We start from the raw sequence: 18,258 nt of genomic DNA, 5'->3' as shown, positions 1-18,258 counted from the left end.
TCACTTTGTGTTTTGTTTAGAGTTACCTAAGAATTACTGAGTCTGACCTGGAAGTGGAACAATCAGACTTGGTGGTTGATTTTGGGAAGGAGAAAGCTCACTCTGAGATCCCATAGGCAAGCCTCCTCCTTGCCCCTTCTTGTTTTCAGCCCTTGGGGGTGCTCCCACTGCCTTAGCCAAAGCAGAGTTCCCCAATTCCTGATAAAAACCAATGGAGGGGATTGGGTTGCTCTAACTTGAGGTGTTGTTTCTCTTTTTTCACTTAATCCTCTCTTTTCCCAGGTTGATAGCTTAGAACATTGCCTTTGGCCTAGAAAAAATGGCTAGATATGTGCTCTATAAATAGTGGTTATCCCATTACTCTGGCTGCAATTTAAGTATATGAGGAAGGGTGTTTCTATTTTTATTTTACATATTGATTTTTTTTTTTTTTTTCAAAAGAACCATCAGAAGGTGGATTCCTGATCTGAATACATTTCCACTTGTATTTTGATTTCATATGGAAATATGAGTGAATAAACCTAAATGAATCTGTTCTACAGTAAAACAACTTCATGATGAAGCACAAATACGAATTAGAATAAATAAGTGCTAAAGGTACATTCCTCTTTCTCCTTCCCTACCTCCCACTCCCAGTTTTAATGTATTAAATTATCCAAGGTTCTGCTGGCCTATCTTTTTTATTAATATTAATTTGGTCTCCGATCACTTTCTATAATGTGAGATCTTTTGACATGTTAATCTAATTTAATCTCTTTTGTTCCTTGAAAATAATTTTACATCAAGAATTTCAAATAAAAATGGGCAATGACTAAAACCTGGATTGCTTCCAAATGTTTGATTAGGTACCAACATGGGTTGCCCCAACCAGGCCTCCAACCAGAAGTTGGAGGAAGACTTGCTTGCAGGTGTCCCTTTTTCCATCCTGCCATTAGAAAAGAGCTTCTGTGTAGGACTTCTGGAGAATGTAGGGAGAAGTGAGGTTCTCTGAACCGTGTGTTGGGATTGTCAGCCCGAGCAGGGTCTCCTCTTGTACCAGGACTCCTGCTTGAAAACAGAGAGTTCCATCTCTGGACAGAGCTCCTTGAACACTCAAGAGAGGATGCCCCCTTCAGGATGGTTGCTCCAGGGTCCACCCACATGTCATCAAGTCAAGAGAATAGATGATTGTCATGAAGACAAGAGCTGGACTATTGCCCAGACTGTCACCACTGATGATGGACAAGGTATTAAGAGGCATGAAGCACTGCTGTGACTTTCCTGACCCTCCACTTAAGGGGATCTCTCTTTCACTAGCTGAAATAGAAGCCCTCCTTGGTGGGTAGGCAGCCTCCATTTGCAGGATCACACTGGCTAATGTATCATTTGATGCATAATGAATATTAAAGTAAGGCACTGGCCTTGGGTTTTTGTCTTTCTTAAGCATCATCTACAGTGTATGCAATAAAACCACTCCTGGTGCTTTGCTGGAGCCACACTTCTTTTTGCCTGGGCTGCAGGTGGACTCTTGGTGGGCCTTCTGGTGATATAGAGGGGAGGGGTCACCTTGTCATTACTGCTGCCCCCTGGTCTGCAGCCCTCTCTGTCTTCAAGCTTGGTCTATGAGTCAGCTTGGCAGGACTCCTGGTAAAATTGCAGCATTCTGGCCCACCTTGAGAGTCTGACCCTGTCTCATTCCTGGGGTGGGTCCAGCAACTGCATTGTAAGAGGCTCCCCAGCAGATGATGAAGTTTTCCCAAGTTGGAGACCCACTGCATAGGTATTGCAGGACTACTCAGATTCACTAGCTTCTTTGCTTTTATTTCCTCTTGTGCACCTCTTTTGTTTACAAACTTTCCATGTCTTCCCATGTCTCAGAGTAAAGCCTTCATTCCTAATCAGACATACAAGCTGCCCCATACTTACTTATTAAGGCTTCTTCTCTGCCCCTTGTCACACGCAGCCTCCATGCCTTGGACCAGCCTGCCACTGTGCTGGAAACATCCTTCGCTAGCCTCCACTACTAGCCTGGGTTCCTTCAGGACATCACTGGGCTCCCTAGACCCCCGCCCAGCCAATACAGGTTATTTTGTGAGTTCACCCTCACCCTCAAGTGGACACTCAAGTGAAACTACTGTAGCCGCAGACATGGCAGCTTCGTCACATGGAGTTGATGCTCAGTATGTGCTTATGAAAATGAGCCCTATCTTTTGAGGTTTATGAAAATGAAACCGGCCTGGACCCCGTGGTTTCAGAAATAGGTAACGAAGTGCTACCTGGGCCGCCCGCCAGGCACCAGGCAGCTGTCATTCCTTTGGCCTCCAGGATGGACTACAGACTTTCTTACCCTCGGGACACGCCCCCCCCCCCCCCCCGACCATCCCTTGGGCCTCATGGGCCCCGCCTTTCCACGTGCCACCGCCCCCGGGTGTTATTGGCTGTTCTGCCCTGATGTCTTGTTTATTAGCTCGTGACCAGGAGGTGGGTGAGGAGTTATCGGCATATCTCTGAGTTCATTGGTTCGCCAATCCGTCAATCATATGGTGCGGGCTTTCTTCAATTTTCATTGGCTAGCGAGTTCAGAGGAGGGATTCGGCAGTCGCCCGGTAATGGCGGATGGTGGCGGCTGGCGGGTAAGTGCTGGGGGCGCCCGGGAAGTGGGGGGAACCTCCTCGGACCTTGTGACCGGATTATCCAAGCCTTCTTCCAAGGAGGAGGCGGGATGGGCATCTGGGCGGGCAGCGCAGAGGCCTCCGGCTCAGGCGAGCTTCTCACTGCAGCCGCCGCGCCCCTGCGAGACCTACAGCGCTGAATGGAAGCTCTGCCGCAGCGTGCGGCACTTCCTGCACCACTACTACGTCCACGGCGAGCGGCCAGCCTGCGAGCAGTGGCGGCGCGACCTGGCCAACTGCCGAGAGTGGGAGGAGCGCCGGAGCGCGGAGGCCCAGGTGTGCCAGGGAGCCAGGGGTGGCGCTGGGCCGAGGGGGTGTATTGCTGAAGCGTCCAAGTGCACGGATCACGCCCTTCCCACGTTCCAAGTCCTGAGACGCCGGAGAGGAGGACTCACTGGGTCCCTCCTCTTTTTGTGCTTCCTTTCTTTTGAGAAATACGAAAAATTAGCATATCATCGGGGCTTTCATACATTGAAGACAAAGGAGGAAAGTTTAGAGTTTGGAGGGAGAGAGTGTTAGTGTTCTTAGCAGGCCTGCAGAGAAGGGGATATTGGGGGGGCCTGAAAAACCAGAAACCAGCCTTAAGAACCTTCACCCAGACCCAGGCGGGCACATCTGAAGAACAGAAAGAAGGTCCAGGTGTTTGGAGCAGAAGGAGGGTGGGCTGTAGAGAGGTAGGGGGTGAGGCTGGAGAGGTACCAGGTGGTATCTGGTGGGCCTTAAAAAAGGGTTTAGATTCAAGTGTAAACGTGTGCTGGGAAGTATGACTTGATTTGTATCTTTAAAAGGTCAGTCTGACTGCCATGGTGGGAGAATGTATTATGGAGGGGCAAAGAGACCAATGAGGAGATAGTTCTAGTTTTCCATTCATTCAGCAGATACTTATGATGGGAGCTCTTAGAGATACAGGAGTGATGAAAACCGAGCCCCTGCCCTTCTGGCACCTTCCGTGCCTTAGAGCTGTTTTTGGTTGGGGAGATGGAGAGAAGCTTGAAGGTGCAGTGCTCATGGGAAAGGGGTGAGGGCCCAGCAGGACTGGGGACTGCTTCAGCATGGTTAAATGTATGTGATTATTGAAACAAACAGATATGGAAACCAAGCTCCTGTATAAAAGAAAGTGATGACAAATCCATAAGTGGAAATAAAAAAATTTTAAACAATAGCTTATAGCCTATACAGGAAGAGGTTAATGACTTTTTTTTTTTTTTTTTTTTTTAAGAGAGAGCTCACATATCAGTAAGAAAAATGGGGAGTGCGTGGGTGGCTCAGTCAGTTAAGTGTCAGACTCCTGGTTTAGGCTCAGGTCATAATCTCATGGTGTGGGTTTGAGCCCCAAGTCATATTCTGTGCTGACAGTGTGGGCCTGTTTTGGATACTCTCTCTTACCCCCTCTATCTACCCCTCCCCTGCTTGCTCTCCATCTCTCTCTCTCTCTCTCTCTAATTAAACAAACATTAAAAAAAAGATTAAATGGGGATTATTTCAGAATAGAAAAGTTTGGCAAAGGGCAGGAAGAAGGAATTCATTCAAAAAAATCAAATGGCCTGGGATACAAGGTCAGATGACCAGTGGTTTCTGCCCAGTGACACATCAGAAGTGTCTGTAAGGATGTGGAGAAGCAGGGGTACGTGTGCAAGTGTTTGTGGAGTGTTACGTGTTCTGATTATCCAACAATTCCATCTGATTATCCAAACAAATACCTTTTGACCCCCTAGTTTTACTTCTGAAAGTCCATCCTAGGGAAGTAATTGGGTAACAGTGCACAGTTAAAAGTTTAAAATATCCATTGCATCACTATTTGTGATAGCACAAAACCTGAAAGCATCCTAAATGCCACTAATAGACATTTAACCAAATAACTTCCTCCAAACAGTGGGGTATTACATAGCCATTAAAAAGAATAAATAGCGAATCTATCTGAGCAGGGAAAGGAGCCTGTAGTATATGGTTTAGTGAAAAACTGAGGAAGTACAATAGCCAGTAGATTATTCCATCATCAGGGAAATGTGTAGCATTAAAATTTAGTTCTAAAATTGTGTTGAGGAAGCTGTGAATTTCACCTCAGTTCCAGAAGTCTGGGAGTTTTTCATGTTCTTTGCATTGCTGATTGCTTTTTAAACAAGAACAAAAACATTGAGACAGTTGAGCTCTAGCAAAGACAATTAGAGAAGGTGAAATTATATGTGTAAAAAGGCTAGTAGAACACCTGGTGCCTACCAAGTGCACCTTTCATGGTGGTAAGGTACTGCCCTGTGTTTAATGGCAGGGAGCAGGTGGGGGGAGGTGCGGGAGTGGCAGAGAAAAGCCTGCTGGTTGAGTGTCACCTATTGTCTTTCATCTAGATTCCTCCTTGCCTGTCTGGGGCTCCCTGCTCATGTGTCTCTTGCCTTACCCTCCCCACTCTAGCCACTCTTTCAGACTCTTGTTTCTCTTCTCAGCCCCATTCTGGTCTCAGGAGGTAAACCTGATTAGGTCGACCGAAAGCATCAAGCCCTGAGACCCAGGAGAAGACATTTTAAAATTTACTCAAATTATGGTGAACTGCACAATAGTTTTTCACAATAGCTTGGGAGAAAGTATGATCTATATGTGTGTGTTCTAATACGGAACAATCGCCAAGGTTTATTAGGTGGAAGCAGCCAAGTTTGTCTGACTTGTGTTTGGGAGGGTGCTATGGAGGAGGGAGGTTCAAGGGCCATGTGAGCCAGAAGTGATTGGGGTCTCCTTTGCACAGCAGTCCCTCTGTGAGAGTGAGCGTGCGAGAGTCCAGGCTGCACGGAAACACACCCTCGTGTGGGCCCTGAGGCAGAGCCCTCCTGCAGACTGGCACCTCCCTCTGCCACAGGAGGAGAAAGACCAGTGACGAGCACTCCTGAATGGCTTCCCCTGATCTAAGTGGGGCTATCGCAGGACCCTAAGGACAGTGACTGGCCAAAAGAGTCTAGTCGGTCCCTGAGAGCTTCTACCGCCTAGAACACAGAGCCTGAGGTCTCCAGCCCTACTTGCGCACCTTCACCTGCATTCAGACTGAACTGAACCTGAACCGCACCTGCTGCTGCAATGCTCTGAAAGACAATTTCACCCACTGCACAGCTTCCAGGATGCCAGACACCACTGCAGATCCCAGTGAGCAGCCAGGTCAGGCTGGTTCGTGTTCCCCTCTTGGGGACAGCAGCATTCTCAGGTAAATTCTTGAGTGGTAGCCCTGACCCAAGTGGTCATGTAGGGGGATCAGAATGAGGTAGCTAAATGGTTGTGTTGTAGTGAATGCCTTTCCTGCTCCTGGATTTGGTGAAACTGCATTGCCAGCCCCTGGTGCTTACACAGAGCTACAGCCCACTCAGTTCCTCTGCAGACACAGGTGGGGTGTTTCTTCTCCTACGAGATAGGCCTCTTGAAGACTCTGGTTTTTAAGAAATGCACACAGGTACAGAATACACAAGCTTGCGTTAAAAGGGTTCATAGACTCTTGGCTTAAGAAAGCCAAGCCCGAGACACAATGGAATTTTGGTCTCTTTCCTTCAGAATATCCCTTGGTCATTTTTAGAAAATGTAGATTATATCAAAAGCCATTTCATATATTTTATTCCAAACAAAAGCTGACCATTAAATCCACAATTTAATAGTTGAGATTGTTAGATTTAGCACCTGACATTGTTGTACTGGGAGAGTTTTGGGATTTTGTGTGCTTATACTCTTGTAGATGTTTTAAAAATATATGCATATGAACCAACAAGAACTCTAGTTCTTGAAGAGGTCTTTTTATTACTAATAATTTTGCATCTTGTGGCTGCATAGCAGGCCCCATTGTATCGTGCTGAGGGTGAGGCTGGCTGTGTGCCCAGCACCCTCCCTGCTCTTTCCTGGCCAGTAAGGCCCACCGCATTTTATTTATTTATTTTTTAATGCTTATTTTATTTTATTTAAAAAAAAAATTTTTTTTTTCAATGTTTATTTATTTTTGGGACAGAGAGACAGAGCATGAACGGGGGAGGGGCAGAGAGAGAGGGAGACACAGAATCGGAAACAGGCTCCAGACTCTGAGCCATCAGCCCAGAGCCTGACGCGGGGCTCGAACTCACGGACCGCGAGATCGTGACCTGGCTGAAGTCGGACGCTTAACCGACTGCGCCACTCAGGCGCCCCAATGCTTATTTTATTTTTGAGAGAGACAGAGTGTGAGCAGGAGAGGAGCAGAGAGAGAGGGAAACATAGAATCCGAAGCAGGTTCCAGGCTCTGAGCTGTCAGCACAGAGCCCGATGCAGGGCTCGAACCCACGAACTGTGAGATCATGACCTGAGCTGAAGTCGGACACTTAACCAACTGAGCCACCCAGGTGCCCCGGGCCCACCACATTTTAGTACTTCTTCACGACTGGGCCCCAACCTGGCCAGAAAGGACATGTTTTAACTCCACCATCTTTTAACACATTCTTCGGGGCAAAATAATCCCATCACTTCAGAAAGGCATACATTAAAGAAAACTTTGCCTTTCATGTGCATTTTCTCCTTTGCTATGCCGAGTCCCTGTGACTGCATGTACCTGTAAATGTTAGGGGATCTGTGCGTAGGTCCTCAGTAGCTTTTCCTGAGTGTGTATGTATTTGTGAGTGGGGGGCGAGGGGAGAATGTGCACACAGGTCCCCAGTGGTCCTTCCTTGTGACTGTATACCTGGGAGTAGTGAGGGGTGTGCACATAGGTTCCAGTAGCCTCCCCCTGTATGTTTGTACCTGTGAGGTGAGGGGGGGAGTGGTGTGCACCTAGGACCCCAATAACCCCTTCCTGTGTGTGTATGTACCTGTTGAGTGGTGGGGATGTGTGTACACAGGTTCCCTATGGTTCCTCCCTGTGTGTGTGTCCCTGAGAGTGGTGTGGGTGTGCACATAGGAGCCCAGGAACAGAGGTGAGTATAAAGAGCCCATCCCAAGGTGGGGTGCCTTCACATCTGAGTCAGCCAGGGTATCTCTTTTGTGGTGTGGCTACTTTCTGGAGCATTTTAGGCCAAGAAGGAGAGGGAAGGCTGCTGGCGATCTACGGGCATCCTCTTCACTCGGAAACATAAGGGATATTTGAATTTTCCAATCTGCATATGATCCCTTGGGCTTCCTGGGGCAGGACTGCAATAGCAGCCAGCAGTCCTGAAGGGCTCACCTTAAGGGATCCACACTCTACATGCTTCTTTAGGGCCGGGGGCTGCCTGCCACTGACTGCTCTGTTAAGAAGTCTTATTCCTTCTCTGCTACTCAATGAGTTCCACGTTGACAAATAATCATCATTGCACAGAATGTTCCTACACCTGCTCCTGTGTTCACCCTTCACAACATCTGAGCACCTGCTAGATGCCAGGAGGGCTCAGGCTCTAGGATTGCAGTCTTGAAATGGGCAAGTTACTTCAAAGAGTTTTAGTTGAGTTTAGGAGACAGACAAAACATTTAAACATCATTAAATAAGTCTAAAGTAACGTTAAGTGCTGTGAAGAAAATAGAGCAGGATCTCTTAAATTTCTTGCATGAAACCCATAATAACAAGGGTTTTATGATCTGTACATACTTTGTATACAGCATATATGGTTGAAACAAGTTTCACAAAACAATCCTTGTATAGTGTGTGGTACACTGACATTTTCAGTTCTGTGCCACTGAAAATAAACTGCTGCACATGTGGCAACTTGGGTGAAACTCAAGGAAACCATGCGGAGTTAAATGGATACATATGATAGTTCCATTTATGTAACACTGGTGAGATGATGTAATTATAGATGGAGAATGGTTACTGCTGCCAAGGGTTAGGGATGGGAAGAGGGATGTGGATGTGGCTATTAAGGGGCACACAAGGGCATTCTGTGGTAATGGAACCTTCACGTATACAGAGCTGAATGTGTGATGACATTTTGTAGTGCTAGGCATACACACAGATGATTGCAGACATAGTGGGAAACCTAAATACACTCTAGGCTGTACCTATGTCAGTCTCTGGGTACTGACACTACTTGGTGTTTAAGATGTTGACACTTCATACTGGGAGAACCACACACAGCCCCTCCCTGCATCCTTATTTCCAACCTCCTGTGAATCTGTAACTACTTCAAAATAAAAAGTTAAAACTGCTGGCCATGACCCCATGAATTGATTATATAACCTAATGGATGAAAACTGTTCGAAAAGCACTACTGCAAAGCACCTGCAGTGGGCAGGGGGGTGGGGAAGGCAATATCGGAGCCCAGACTTGGATTAAGAGGCTTGAGCCTTGTAGAGAAAGGGGCACACAGGCCACAAGGAATAAGTAAGTGCCATGTGCAGACCAGGGGAAGGTGGATGGGGGGCTGTAAGGTGTAATCAGGGTGGTCAGGAGCCAAATGCCTGACCTGGCTTGTGCTTCACAGAGCCCTCTGGTTGCCTTGCAGAGGAGCTTGGCAGGGGCAAGGGGAATGCCCACATGGGGAGATGAGTTGGCTGCTGCCGTGGAACAGGCAAAAGTTGGCAATGGCGTGGACCTCAGAGGTAGCAATGAGGTGAAAAGTGGCTGGATTCAGTGACTGGCTCATAGGTAGAGCCAAAGAACTTAGACTCCTTAGGCAGGTTTTTCTCCGGTAAAAACATTTATCTAAGTAAACCAGAAGTGAACCACACACTAGGAAAACCTGAAGTCTTACTCAATTGTTTCCCCAGTTTATCAGCACTAAGGCAGTGAAGAACCCAAAGCTTTTCTGAGGTGGCTAGCAGGCTCTATTTGTTCACTTGACCTTCACTATTTATGGCCTGAATTGTGCCCCCCACCCCATTCCTATGTTTAAGCTTTAACTCCAAGTATGTCTGAATGGTACTTTATAGATAAGATGCTGAAAGAGGTCATTAACTTAAAATGCAATCATTAAAGTAGGCTGTAATCCAATTTGACTGGTATCCTTATTTTATTTTTTTTTATTTATTTTTTTTTTAATTTTTTTTTTTCAACGTTTATTTATTTTTGGGACAGAGAGAGACAGAGCATGAACGGGGGAGGGGCAGAGAGAGAGGGAGACACAGAATCGGAAGCAGGCTCCAGGCTCTGAGCCATCAGTCCAGAGCCTGACGCGGGGCTCGAACTCACGGACCGCGAGATCGTGACCTGGCTGAAGTCGGACGCTTAACCGACTGCACCACCCAGGCGCCCCTGACTGGTATCCTTATTAAGAGAGGCACAGAAGGATGATAACCCTGCGAGGACACAGAGAAGGCAGCTCTGCAAACTAAAGGAGAGAGGTTTCAGGAGAAACCAATGCTGCCAACCCCTTTGATCTTGAGAGTTCTGGCCTCCAGAACAACTGTTGTTCTGCCAACTGTTGAACTGTTGTTCAAGCCTCTTGGTTTAGGGTACTTTGTTCTGGCAGCCCCAGCACATTAATACATTCACTGTTCTAGACTAACAGCACTTGAATAAGAGGGGTGCCATGTGCTCCTAGGGGACACAGCAACTTTAGTGTGTCCCAGGCTTGCTCCAGTCTCTTCAGCCTCCCTTCCCAGCCTAAAACCCAAAGCTGGCCCTGCCAAAGATACGAGGAAACCCAAGTGCTCCATCTGCCCCAACGAGAAGGTTCTGCCTGTCTGCACAGGTGTGCGATACACAGTACACAACCTGCATATCCTTCATTTCTCCTTGAGGTACTTTGTGCCTCTTGCTGGTGGTGTCTGCCCCACAGGATTGGAATCTTTTTACTCAAAGTCTTGGCCATTCATTCCCCAATACCAGAAGGAAGGGTAGCATCTCTCACCCCCATCCATTCTCAGGTGAATTAATTTTGACTCTAACATAAAACAGACACTTGATTAAACATTTATTCACAACGTGCTTGAGTCCTGTTCTGGCTCTAAAGGCAGCCTGCAGCTCTACCTCTTAAACTCCACCTGTGTATACACCTTGGTGATGTCATGGTACCTGCCTTCAGGGGGCTGGTAGTTGGAGACTGGTGGTGTGTAATCTGGCCCTTCTTTTTCAAAGGGGAACAAATTGGGGTCCCGCTTGGTGGCCTCCACATGTAGCTCTGGGGACAGGAGTTGCAGCTCCTGCAGAGCTTCCTGTTGGGCCTCAAGCATGGACCTGATGGCATCTCTCTCCATCTCATGCTCTCGATGCTTATACAGGGACCACTTCTTCAGAAGCAGAGCTCTCCGCTCACTCTCCTCAAAAGGAAGCTCCATGTGAGGCCGCTGTCTGGGAACACACAAATCCAAAGGTGTGAAGTTGGGGATCACCAGTGTCACTGGCCAGGCAGTCTGGGTGACTGCATATGACCCAGCCCTCCCCACTGCCAGAAACAGATGAGACTTTGAGAAAAACATGGAAGTTAGGGACAAAATAAAGAATGGAATGTTGGTGTAACAGCTGTAACTGACGCTGGAAGCCAGTGCTATTTGCTTTATGTGGACGCAAGAAACAGCGATGCTCTAAGAAAATTGGTAGCACTTCCTCTGCCCCAGGCTGAGACTACCTTTGGGGAGAGGTGACTTTTCAGTGAAGTGGTGTTATGAAAATGGACACCCAAATCCCAGGGAGTCAAGAGCCCAGATCAGCCCACTAGAGTACCAAAAAAGCACGTGCCATGTCCCGTAGGTATGGCAAAGTGCTACTTTATAAATGGTACACTTTTTACAAGGCAGCACACAACAAGCCTACACACAACACATGCCAACTATGAGCATTTGTATCATAAAGCTTGAGGCTAAGTGTTTTCTACCATTAAGATGGGGCAAGGGCTGCAGACCCAAGACCCAAGTCATCAGTCATATAGCTAAAACTCCTCTTGCAAGAAAGCAACAATATGAACTGTCTTATCAAACAGTTATTCCGAGTTTCTTTCCCATTTCAGCCATTCAAGAGCACCACCAAAGAATGCTTTTGCCAACTGAGGTGCTGCGTGGCTTAGTTGGCTGGGTGTCTGACTTCAGCTCAGGTCATGATCTCGTAGTTCGCCAGTTCAAGCCCTGCATCAGGCTCTCTCCTGTCAGCACAGAGCTGCTTGGATCCTCTGTGTGTCCACCCCGCCCCCCCCCCCCCCCCCAGCTTTTGTGCTCGCTCGCTCTCTTGAAAATAAATATTTAAAAAAGTAAAAAAGAATGCTTTTGCCAACTCCCACAAGACAGTCAAGGAGAAAAGGACTCAGACCAGGACCTAGTCACCCCACACCCACTCACCCCTTCCTGTCACAGGCATGAAATGCAGACAAAACTAACCAAAGATGATGGAACTCTTTTGTCCTGAGAACCTCAACCCTAGAGGACCCTTACCTTGCTTTATCCAAGAGCTTCACAGGTGTTATAAAATCTTCAATGGGGATTAGCTCCTGGCTAGCTTTCTCCAGTCGTCTGATTCTCTTTTTCAAACGGTCCTTTGCTGCTTGGTCTTTTTTAGGATCTACCTTTTTCTTCTTTCTCAGAGGTTCCGCTCTAATGGAAAAGCAAACATTAGACATTTTCCTCTTCAGGCTCAGGAACATGCTGAGACATGGCACTAGGTGAAGTGCCCTGAACTTATACTGAGCTCTCCACTGGGGAAGGAACTATGCAGGGGTCTAACCTCACCAGTGGAGTGTGTAAGGGAGATGGTCTCCAATCCAGGATCCTTGTGAGAACTGTGGGTACTGTTAAGCCAGGAAGGGCTAGAAAAACTTCATATGGCATCAGGATATAAATTAAAAGTACTCATCTTTAGTGTTGGGTTCAGGTGTGCCTTGGGGTTGCAATGGAAACTGAAAATACTAAACGGATGAATTAGAAAATCATTACGTTATAAATGGATTTGTGATTTTTTATTAAAAGTGATTTTAGTAAGACTAAGACAGTATAATAAAAGTGACTGGCATGTCCCTATTTACTTTTCAGGATTTCTTAACAAATTACCCCATCTTAGAGCATTGACAAAAGTCTGATGTACTCCTGAGAACATATATCCTCTGGTGATAATATACTACTAAAAATTAAATTCTCTAGCATCAAGACTGAGCTTTGTGAATCAAGTCCCTAGAAAGTATCCGGACCCCTAGGTGGGAAATCTAGTTCTCATGCCTCTCCCCACCTCTCCAGGGAACCAGAAATGGAAGGCCCATGGAGAAACAAGTCTATGCTGTGTCCTTTAAAACATACAAGAATCCCTCTAAAACTAATTTTTATTGAAACCACTTTTAAGTTAAATTTTTGTTTTGTGTTTACAGACAGCAGTGTTCCACATATAGAATGCTGAAAGACAGAAAAGCATCTGCCAAAATTTTACTGAGAAAATCTGCAGGAAATTAATTTTGCAAACAATGTCCAGTGGTCTCTTGCTTTCTTCTGTTCATATGCACATCAATCTCCCGCTGACACCCCCAAAGAGGTCAGGCCCACGGTAGTTTACCTCATGGGAATGAGTTCCCAGAAGGAAAATAATGAAGCTCGCTGGTGGGTGTCTCTAATCTGTGTCTGCCAAGTTCCCAGAAGCCTGAAAGAGATAAGATATATAAATGTCTGATTCTCCCCACTGAACAGGAAAAAGGGAAAAAATTATGATACTCAAAATCTGGGGCCCTTGTAACTATTGGATGTGACGACGAGGTCAATGTGGGAGACTTCAACCCCCCCCCCCCCCCCCCCCCCCCGTTCACACTAGAGAGCACTTGGGCAGGGTCCCTGCTCGCCAGGGTCCTTGGTTTTCCAACCACAGGAAGAGGCGCCATCAGCTAGCTCCTCCCGAAGATAAAGTGGTCAAGAGTGGTCAGGGAAGGAGCGCAGGCGAGGCACCCGCCCGAGACACTGCTGAGGTCCGCACTCACCAGCTCCCCGAGCGCAGAGCGCGGGCGGAAGCTCTCAGCGTTGCGACAGCCATGGCCCCTCTGGCAGCCGACCGGCTGCTTCCGGGCGCACACCCTTGGCTGTCCGTCCCGCCGTGCGCCGCGCAAAGGTCCGGCCTTGCCGTGGCTCCGCGTTCCCACGTTCCGGCTGAGGAGGGCTGGATTGCACCTGGCCCGCCCCCGACGTGGCCCCGCCCCGCACGTCCCGACGGCGCGCGGGCAAGCTCTGAGCGCTTAGCCCCTCGCGTGACGTCTTCCTTTCCGCCTATGTTTGCGGCTGAGAGCCCTCCCCGGCTGAGGGCACGACCCCGCCAGTGGTTCCCCTAATTAGTCGGCCTGCGCCCCTGTGAGGGCCAAGACCCCACAGTGCAGCCGGAGTGGCCGAGAGGGCGTCTTTATGGGTCCAAGTGCCCCCGTCTGTGAAAACGGCCCCGATCTTCCATAAACGCGTTCGTCTCGGCATCCCCCTGACCCTTCCCGGGACTAGTTCGTTCCCCCGTATTCGTCTGAGCCCGGGGCTGCGGCCCCTGCCGGCAACAACATCCCGGCTCTGGCACGTGGCCTGGCGCTTTCGAGATGCCCAATAAACGCGTGTTGATGAATGACGGAAGCTAGCTAATTAGTCGGACTCGGAACCAGCGAGGTAGAGAGCTGGAGAGAGGCCGTTCACGCCATCCTGACCCCTCCCGACTCCGGCGGCCTGGGCTGCAACTCGAGGCCCTGTTCGCCCGCCGCACTCCCAGCCAACCCCCTCGGCGGCAGCCGCGCCAGGGCGGGCCCCAAGCGCAGCCAGCCTGCTTTGCCCCTACCCAAGAAGGAGCCTGGCGGCCCCGTCCGCGCAGGGAGCGGTTTCCCGCCGGGGCGATTTGGCAGGTGCGCGCCGTGACTTCCGGCGTTGCCCGGGAGCCGCCGGAGGAGGAGCGGCGCAGGGGATGCGGCTGTGGCGGCGGCGGCGGCGGCCGAGCGCGGGGGGCGGCTGTGGCGGCGGAGGGGGGCGCGGGCCGGCGATGGCGCGGCGGCGCTGAGGGCGCTGGGCGGGCGGCGGCCGGAGGGCGGCGCGGGAGGAAGCAGCAGCGGTGGCTCCATGGCCCGGGCGCGCTGAGGGACACGGCTCTCGCCTCAGCCCGGCGGCGGCGGCGGCGGCCGAACAATGAAGCTCCTGAAGCCGACCTGGGTCAACCACAATGGTGAGTGCGCGCAGTGGTCGCGGAAGGCCGAGCCTGGAGTGGGGTCGGGGTCTAGAGTAGGGTCAGAGCCGCGCACAGGCCGTGCCCGCCTCGCCCCCCGACGCGCCCGGTGCCCGGTACCCAAACCGCGGGGTTGGCGAGAGCGGACTTTGTCCTCGGCACGGGGAAGCCGGCGAGCTCGGGCACGTGCTCCGCTTGCCCTCAGCGAATCCGCCTTCACCCCTGGCACTTGCACTGAGCCCTCGGTCGCCCACCCGTGGTCCGTGGAGGAGCCGCGGCCTGCCTCCGGGGAGCGGCCCTGGGCGCCAGCCAGCTCCTGCCACTCGTCTGCATCAGCCAGGATGTGCTCAAATGGTCCAGTGTCTGAAACTGGGGTCCAGTCCCCCTTGTGGCCTTTCAGTGGCAGGGTGAACACCTGAAATATGCGTATCTCTGCCCTGGTGAAGGGGCTGTTACTGCCAGGATCTGGTGACAGTGCCCCCATTTGGGGGACTGTGGCTCGGGCCCCAAGGTCCCACAGCTGAACGAACCACGTTAGTTCTGTACTGAGACATCAGGGTGACTTGGGTTGGAGCTCATAAGGCGAGTGGTGATCTAGGAGAGGGCTTTCCTTAGCCCTGTGGCAGTGGCTCCAGAGCACACCCTTGGGGAACAGACTCTTTCAATCCTCTGGTTGCGTACAGATAAGCACCCAAAACTGGTAGCACAGTTTGTCATAGTTGTACTTGATTGGCACAACTGCTGCAGGAATTGGCCTTTGCTCCCCAGGGAGGTGAGGAGAAAGAGCCACCCCCCTCCCCCCCCAATCTCCCTGCTGATAGCACTGAAGCCCAGGGAGCACTGCTCCAGCCTAAGGCCTGAAGCCCTGATTCCAGGCTGTCTCTGCTGACAGGAAAAGGGTCACCCTGATTCTGTCTTGTTCCTCATTTCTACTTTGCAATGCGACTAGAGGGAGCTAGTGTTTTCTTTGAGAGCAAGTAGAAGCCCCTTTTTTATACATGTGTAGCTTTTTAGTTTTGAACTTAATCCCAGGATGTTTTCTACTGTTGCAACTGAACTGAACTGAAACTGTATGTCCTTACAGTCAGAAGTGCTCTTTCCTTCCATCTTCTTGTGTGACATCTTTCTCATTTTTCAGTGTCCCGATGAGGTCACCTTTTTTGTTGTTGTTCCCATTTCTCCTTTTGTATTCCACTTGATGTGCCCTGTCCCTGTGGGTTTACGTTTCTTATTACTCACCCTCCAGCCCCAGCCCCAGCCCCTGCCCCAGGGCAGGGCCTCATTCTATATTCCCTGCTAAACTCAGCAGTACCTCCCACACAAAGGGTATGTGGTAAATATTGGGTACAAGAGGTATGCTGAGGTTTCCATAATTTACAAAGACATAATTAGGTTTACTGTGCATGAAAGCAAAAGTGGTGAACTTGAGTTTCATTTCTCCTGTGCTGATCTCCAAGAGCATTTCCTGATGTGTAGCATGTAAATCTTTCACTGGAGAATTGGGCAGATGTTCGTTAATTATAAATTATGGTGCTTGTGAGTCAGGAAAGGAAACATTTTGTTATGAACTAGTTTGCTGTGTAAGTGAAGATCTGAAGGAATTTTTATTTTAAAACGCTTTGTCTAGATCAATTTTTGTGTATGGTCTACCCCTCTTCAGTCTCTTTTACTTCTTGCCATATAATTTCTAACTTTATGATAAACTCCTTTGTAAGACACAAGTTTTATGCTATGTAAGCATAAGTATGTCAAGATGCTTAAGCGATTAGGTACAAATGAGAGAGAGTCTGCAACCAGGCCAGCAGCCAAACATCCCAGCCTGGCAGAGTGGGCAGAGCAGTGGGCTCTGGCCTCGTGTTGCTATAGTCTCTCTCTCTCCATGGTCCTAGAATAGAACAGGATGATATCTGCTCTGCTTTCTTCACAGTACAAATGTGATCTTTGGTTGCAAAGGTAGACACAAAAAAAGGTAGAATATAAAGTGCTTTCGAAATCTAAGAGACAATAATAAATTAAGACTGGTGGGATAGGATATAACTTTCTTTTAAAATATCCTGAAATCAACCTCTGTCTCTTCAAGTGTTCAGAAGGACTGTCAGGGTAGATTACCACTATCTGAAGGACATGATAGTGATCTAGATCACTACTGAGCAGTCTTTCAAAGAGTGGTGAATAGTAGTTGCTGCAGGGAACAGGGGCTGCTTAGCCAGAAGCCAGAGTTGTGGCTAGTGGCCAGTAAAATCACACTTACTTTGGATTAACAAACCCAAAAGACCATGGTGCTTTGGAGAGTTCATCCTTGCACTTTCTGCCTTCCTGATGCTGCATTCATGTCTCCTGACCCGTTCTGTGGCTTGAACATACTTTTTCTGGTGTCTGAGAGTCCAAAGAGGGAAGGAGCAGAGAGCCCAGCATATTACCTGTGGGGGCAGAATCCATTCACACATGGTGGAGAGGACAGCTAGAATAGAGCAGGTTAAAGGCAAAGGAAGAAATATCTGTTGGCGTGTAAGCATTCTTTTGGTCTCCATCTTCCTGGTTAATAATATTGGTAAGACCTTTCCTCTAAGCTAGGTTTCTCAACCTCAGCACTATTGACACTTTGGGTCACATAATTGTTGTGAGGACCATACTGTGTGTTGTAGGATGTTAAAATCCCTGGCCTCAATCCATCAGATACCAGTACCACCCCCCACCCCCAAACACACACACTCAGTTGTGACAACCAAAAATGTCTCCAGACATTGCCGGTATCCCCTGGTGGCCAGAATCCCCCCCAGTTGAGAATCACTGCTTTAAAGTGACCAGTAAATTAATAAATCTTGAGTTGTGTCATATCACAGTGAAATGAGCCTTGAACATGGAATCAGACTGGATTCAAGATGCCATCATTTATTACCTGTAAATACTTAGGCTTGTGACTCCACTTCTAGGCCTTGGTAAAGTTGAGGAAATGTAAAGATTTGTTCCTGTTATTTCACCGTGTACTCAAATATGAAAGACTGTCTCAAATTAAGATATATAATAAAAGCTAATAATATTTATTACTTACACAGGAGTTATGTACCAGCCACTGTTTATACCCATTTTACTCTGTGTTCTTGGATATTGTATTCCATATATATTTAATTTTATTTTAGGCTTGGCCAGAATAAGGTTCACTTATAAGTTAGGTTAGTTTGTATTTTAGAAAATTTCATGGAAATTCATGGTTCTTGGGGTGCCTGGAGGGCTCAGTCAGTTAAGCATCCGCTTTTGATCTTGGCTCAGGTCGTGATCTCATGGTTCGTGGCATTGAGCCCTGGGTCTGGCTCTGCACAGACAGCATGGAGTCTGCTTGGGATTCTTTCTCTCCCTCTCTCTCTGCCCCTCCCTCCACATGTGCATGCTTTCTCTCTCTCAAAATAAATAAATAAACTTAAAAAGAAAAAAAAGAAATTCATGGTTCTTCCCATCCCTGGGCCTTTGTTCCTGAGAGTTTCTGGAATTTTTCACCCCTGAGCAGATAGCGTTCATGCTCAGCTCTTCAGGGAAGCCCATTCTAACCAGAAGGGCCAGGACTGAAAGAACTCTTGTCCTCCCTTGGCCTCTGGCTCACACTTTGATGGCATTGTTGTA

At 48.6% G+C, this 18,258-nt stretch overlaps 3 protein-coding genes across 7 annotated transcripts in view; 2 read left to right on the top strand and 1 right to left on the bottom strand.

Moving 5' to 3' along the window:
- Window positions 1–78: 78 nt before the first annotated feature.
- Window positions 79–11,644, top strand: CD3H22orf39 (chromosome D3 C22orf39 homolog). Of its 3 annotated transcripts, none has more exons than XM_045458108.1 (4): window positions 79–1,226; window positions 1,943–2,612; window positions 2,760–2,927; window positions 11,498–11,644. In XM_045458108.1, the coding sequence occupies exons 2-4, from the start codon at window positions 2,520–2,522 to the stop codon at window positions 11,552–11,554; spliced, it is 318 nt and encodes a 105-aa protein (XP_045314064.1). In that variant the 5' UTR covers window positions 79–1,226; window positions 1,943–2,519; the 3' UTR covers window positions 11,555–11,644. The 3 variants fall into 3 exon arrangements, with proteins under 3 accessions (XP_045314064.1, XP_045314063.1, XP_045314062.1); XM_045458107.1 differs by lacking the exon at window positions 11,498–11,644 and adding an exon at window positions 5,389–6,390; XM_045458106.1 differs by lacking the exon at window positions 11,498–11,644 and adding an exon at window positions 5,386–6,390.
- MRPL40 (mitochondrial ribosomal protein L40) lies at window positions 10,449–14,303 on the bottom strand. Of its 2 annotated transcripts, none has more exons than XM_045458104.1 (4): window positions 13,436–14,303; window positions 13,021–13,104; window positions 11,916–12,074; window positions 10,449–10,842 (listed from the first exon to the last, which is right to left on the bottom strand). In XM_045458104.1, the coding sequence occupies exons 1-4, from the start codon at window positions 13,486–13,488 to the stop codon at window positions 10,518–10,520; spliced, it is 621 nt and encodes a 206-aa protein (XP_045314060.1). In that variant the 5' UTR covers window positions 13,489–14,303; the 3' UTR covers window positions 10,449–10,517. The 2 variants fall into 2 exon arrangements, with proteins under 2 accessions (XP_045314060.1, XP_045314061.1); XM_045458105.1 differs by having other exon boundaries at window positions 13,926–14,174.
- A 178-nt stretch (window positions 14,304–14,481) lies between these two features.
- Window positions 14,482–18,258, top strand: part of LOC123587969 (protein HIRA) — a 94,605-nt gene continuing 90,828 nt past the window's right edge. The window contains exon 1 of one of the 2 annotated variants that reach the window (XM_045458099.1): window positions 14,482–14,640. In XM_045458099.1, coding sequence (XP_045314055.1) covers window positions 14,604–14,640 — 37 coding nt within the window. In that variant the 5' untranslated portion in view covers window positions 14,482–14,603. The remainder of the gene's footprint in view (window positions 14,641–18,258) is intronic. The other variant, XM_045458097.1, reaches the window with a different exon arrangement.

The sequence above is a fragment of the Leopardus geoffroyi genome, chromosome D3 (assembly GCF_018350155.1).
Source record: "Leopardus geoffroyi isolate Oge1 chromosome D3, O.geoffroyi_Oge1_pat1.0, whole genome shotgun sequence".
NCBI classification, from domain to species: Eukaryota; Metazoa; Chordata; class Mammalia; order Carnivora; family Felidae; genus Leopardus; species Leopardus geoffroyi.
The sequence above is the reverse complement of the archived record's forward strand: the minus strand, read 5'-3'. Positions and strand labels throughout refer to the sequence as shown.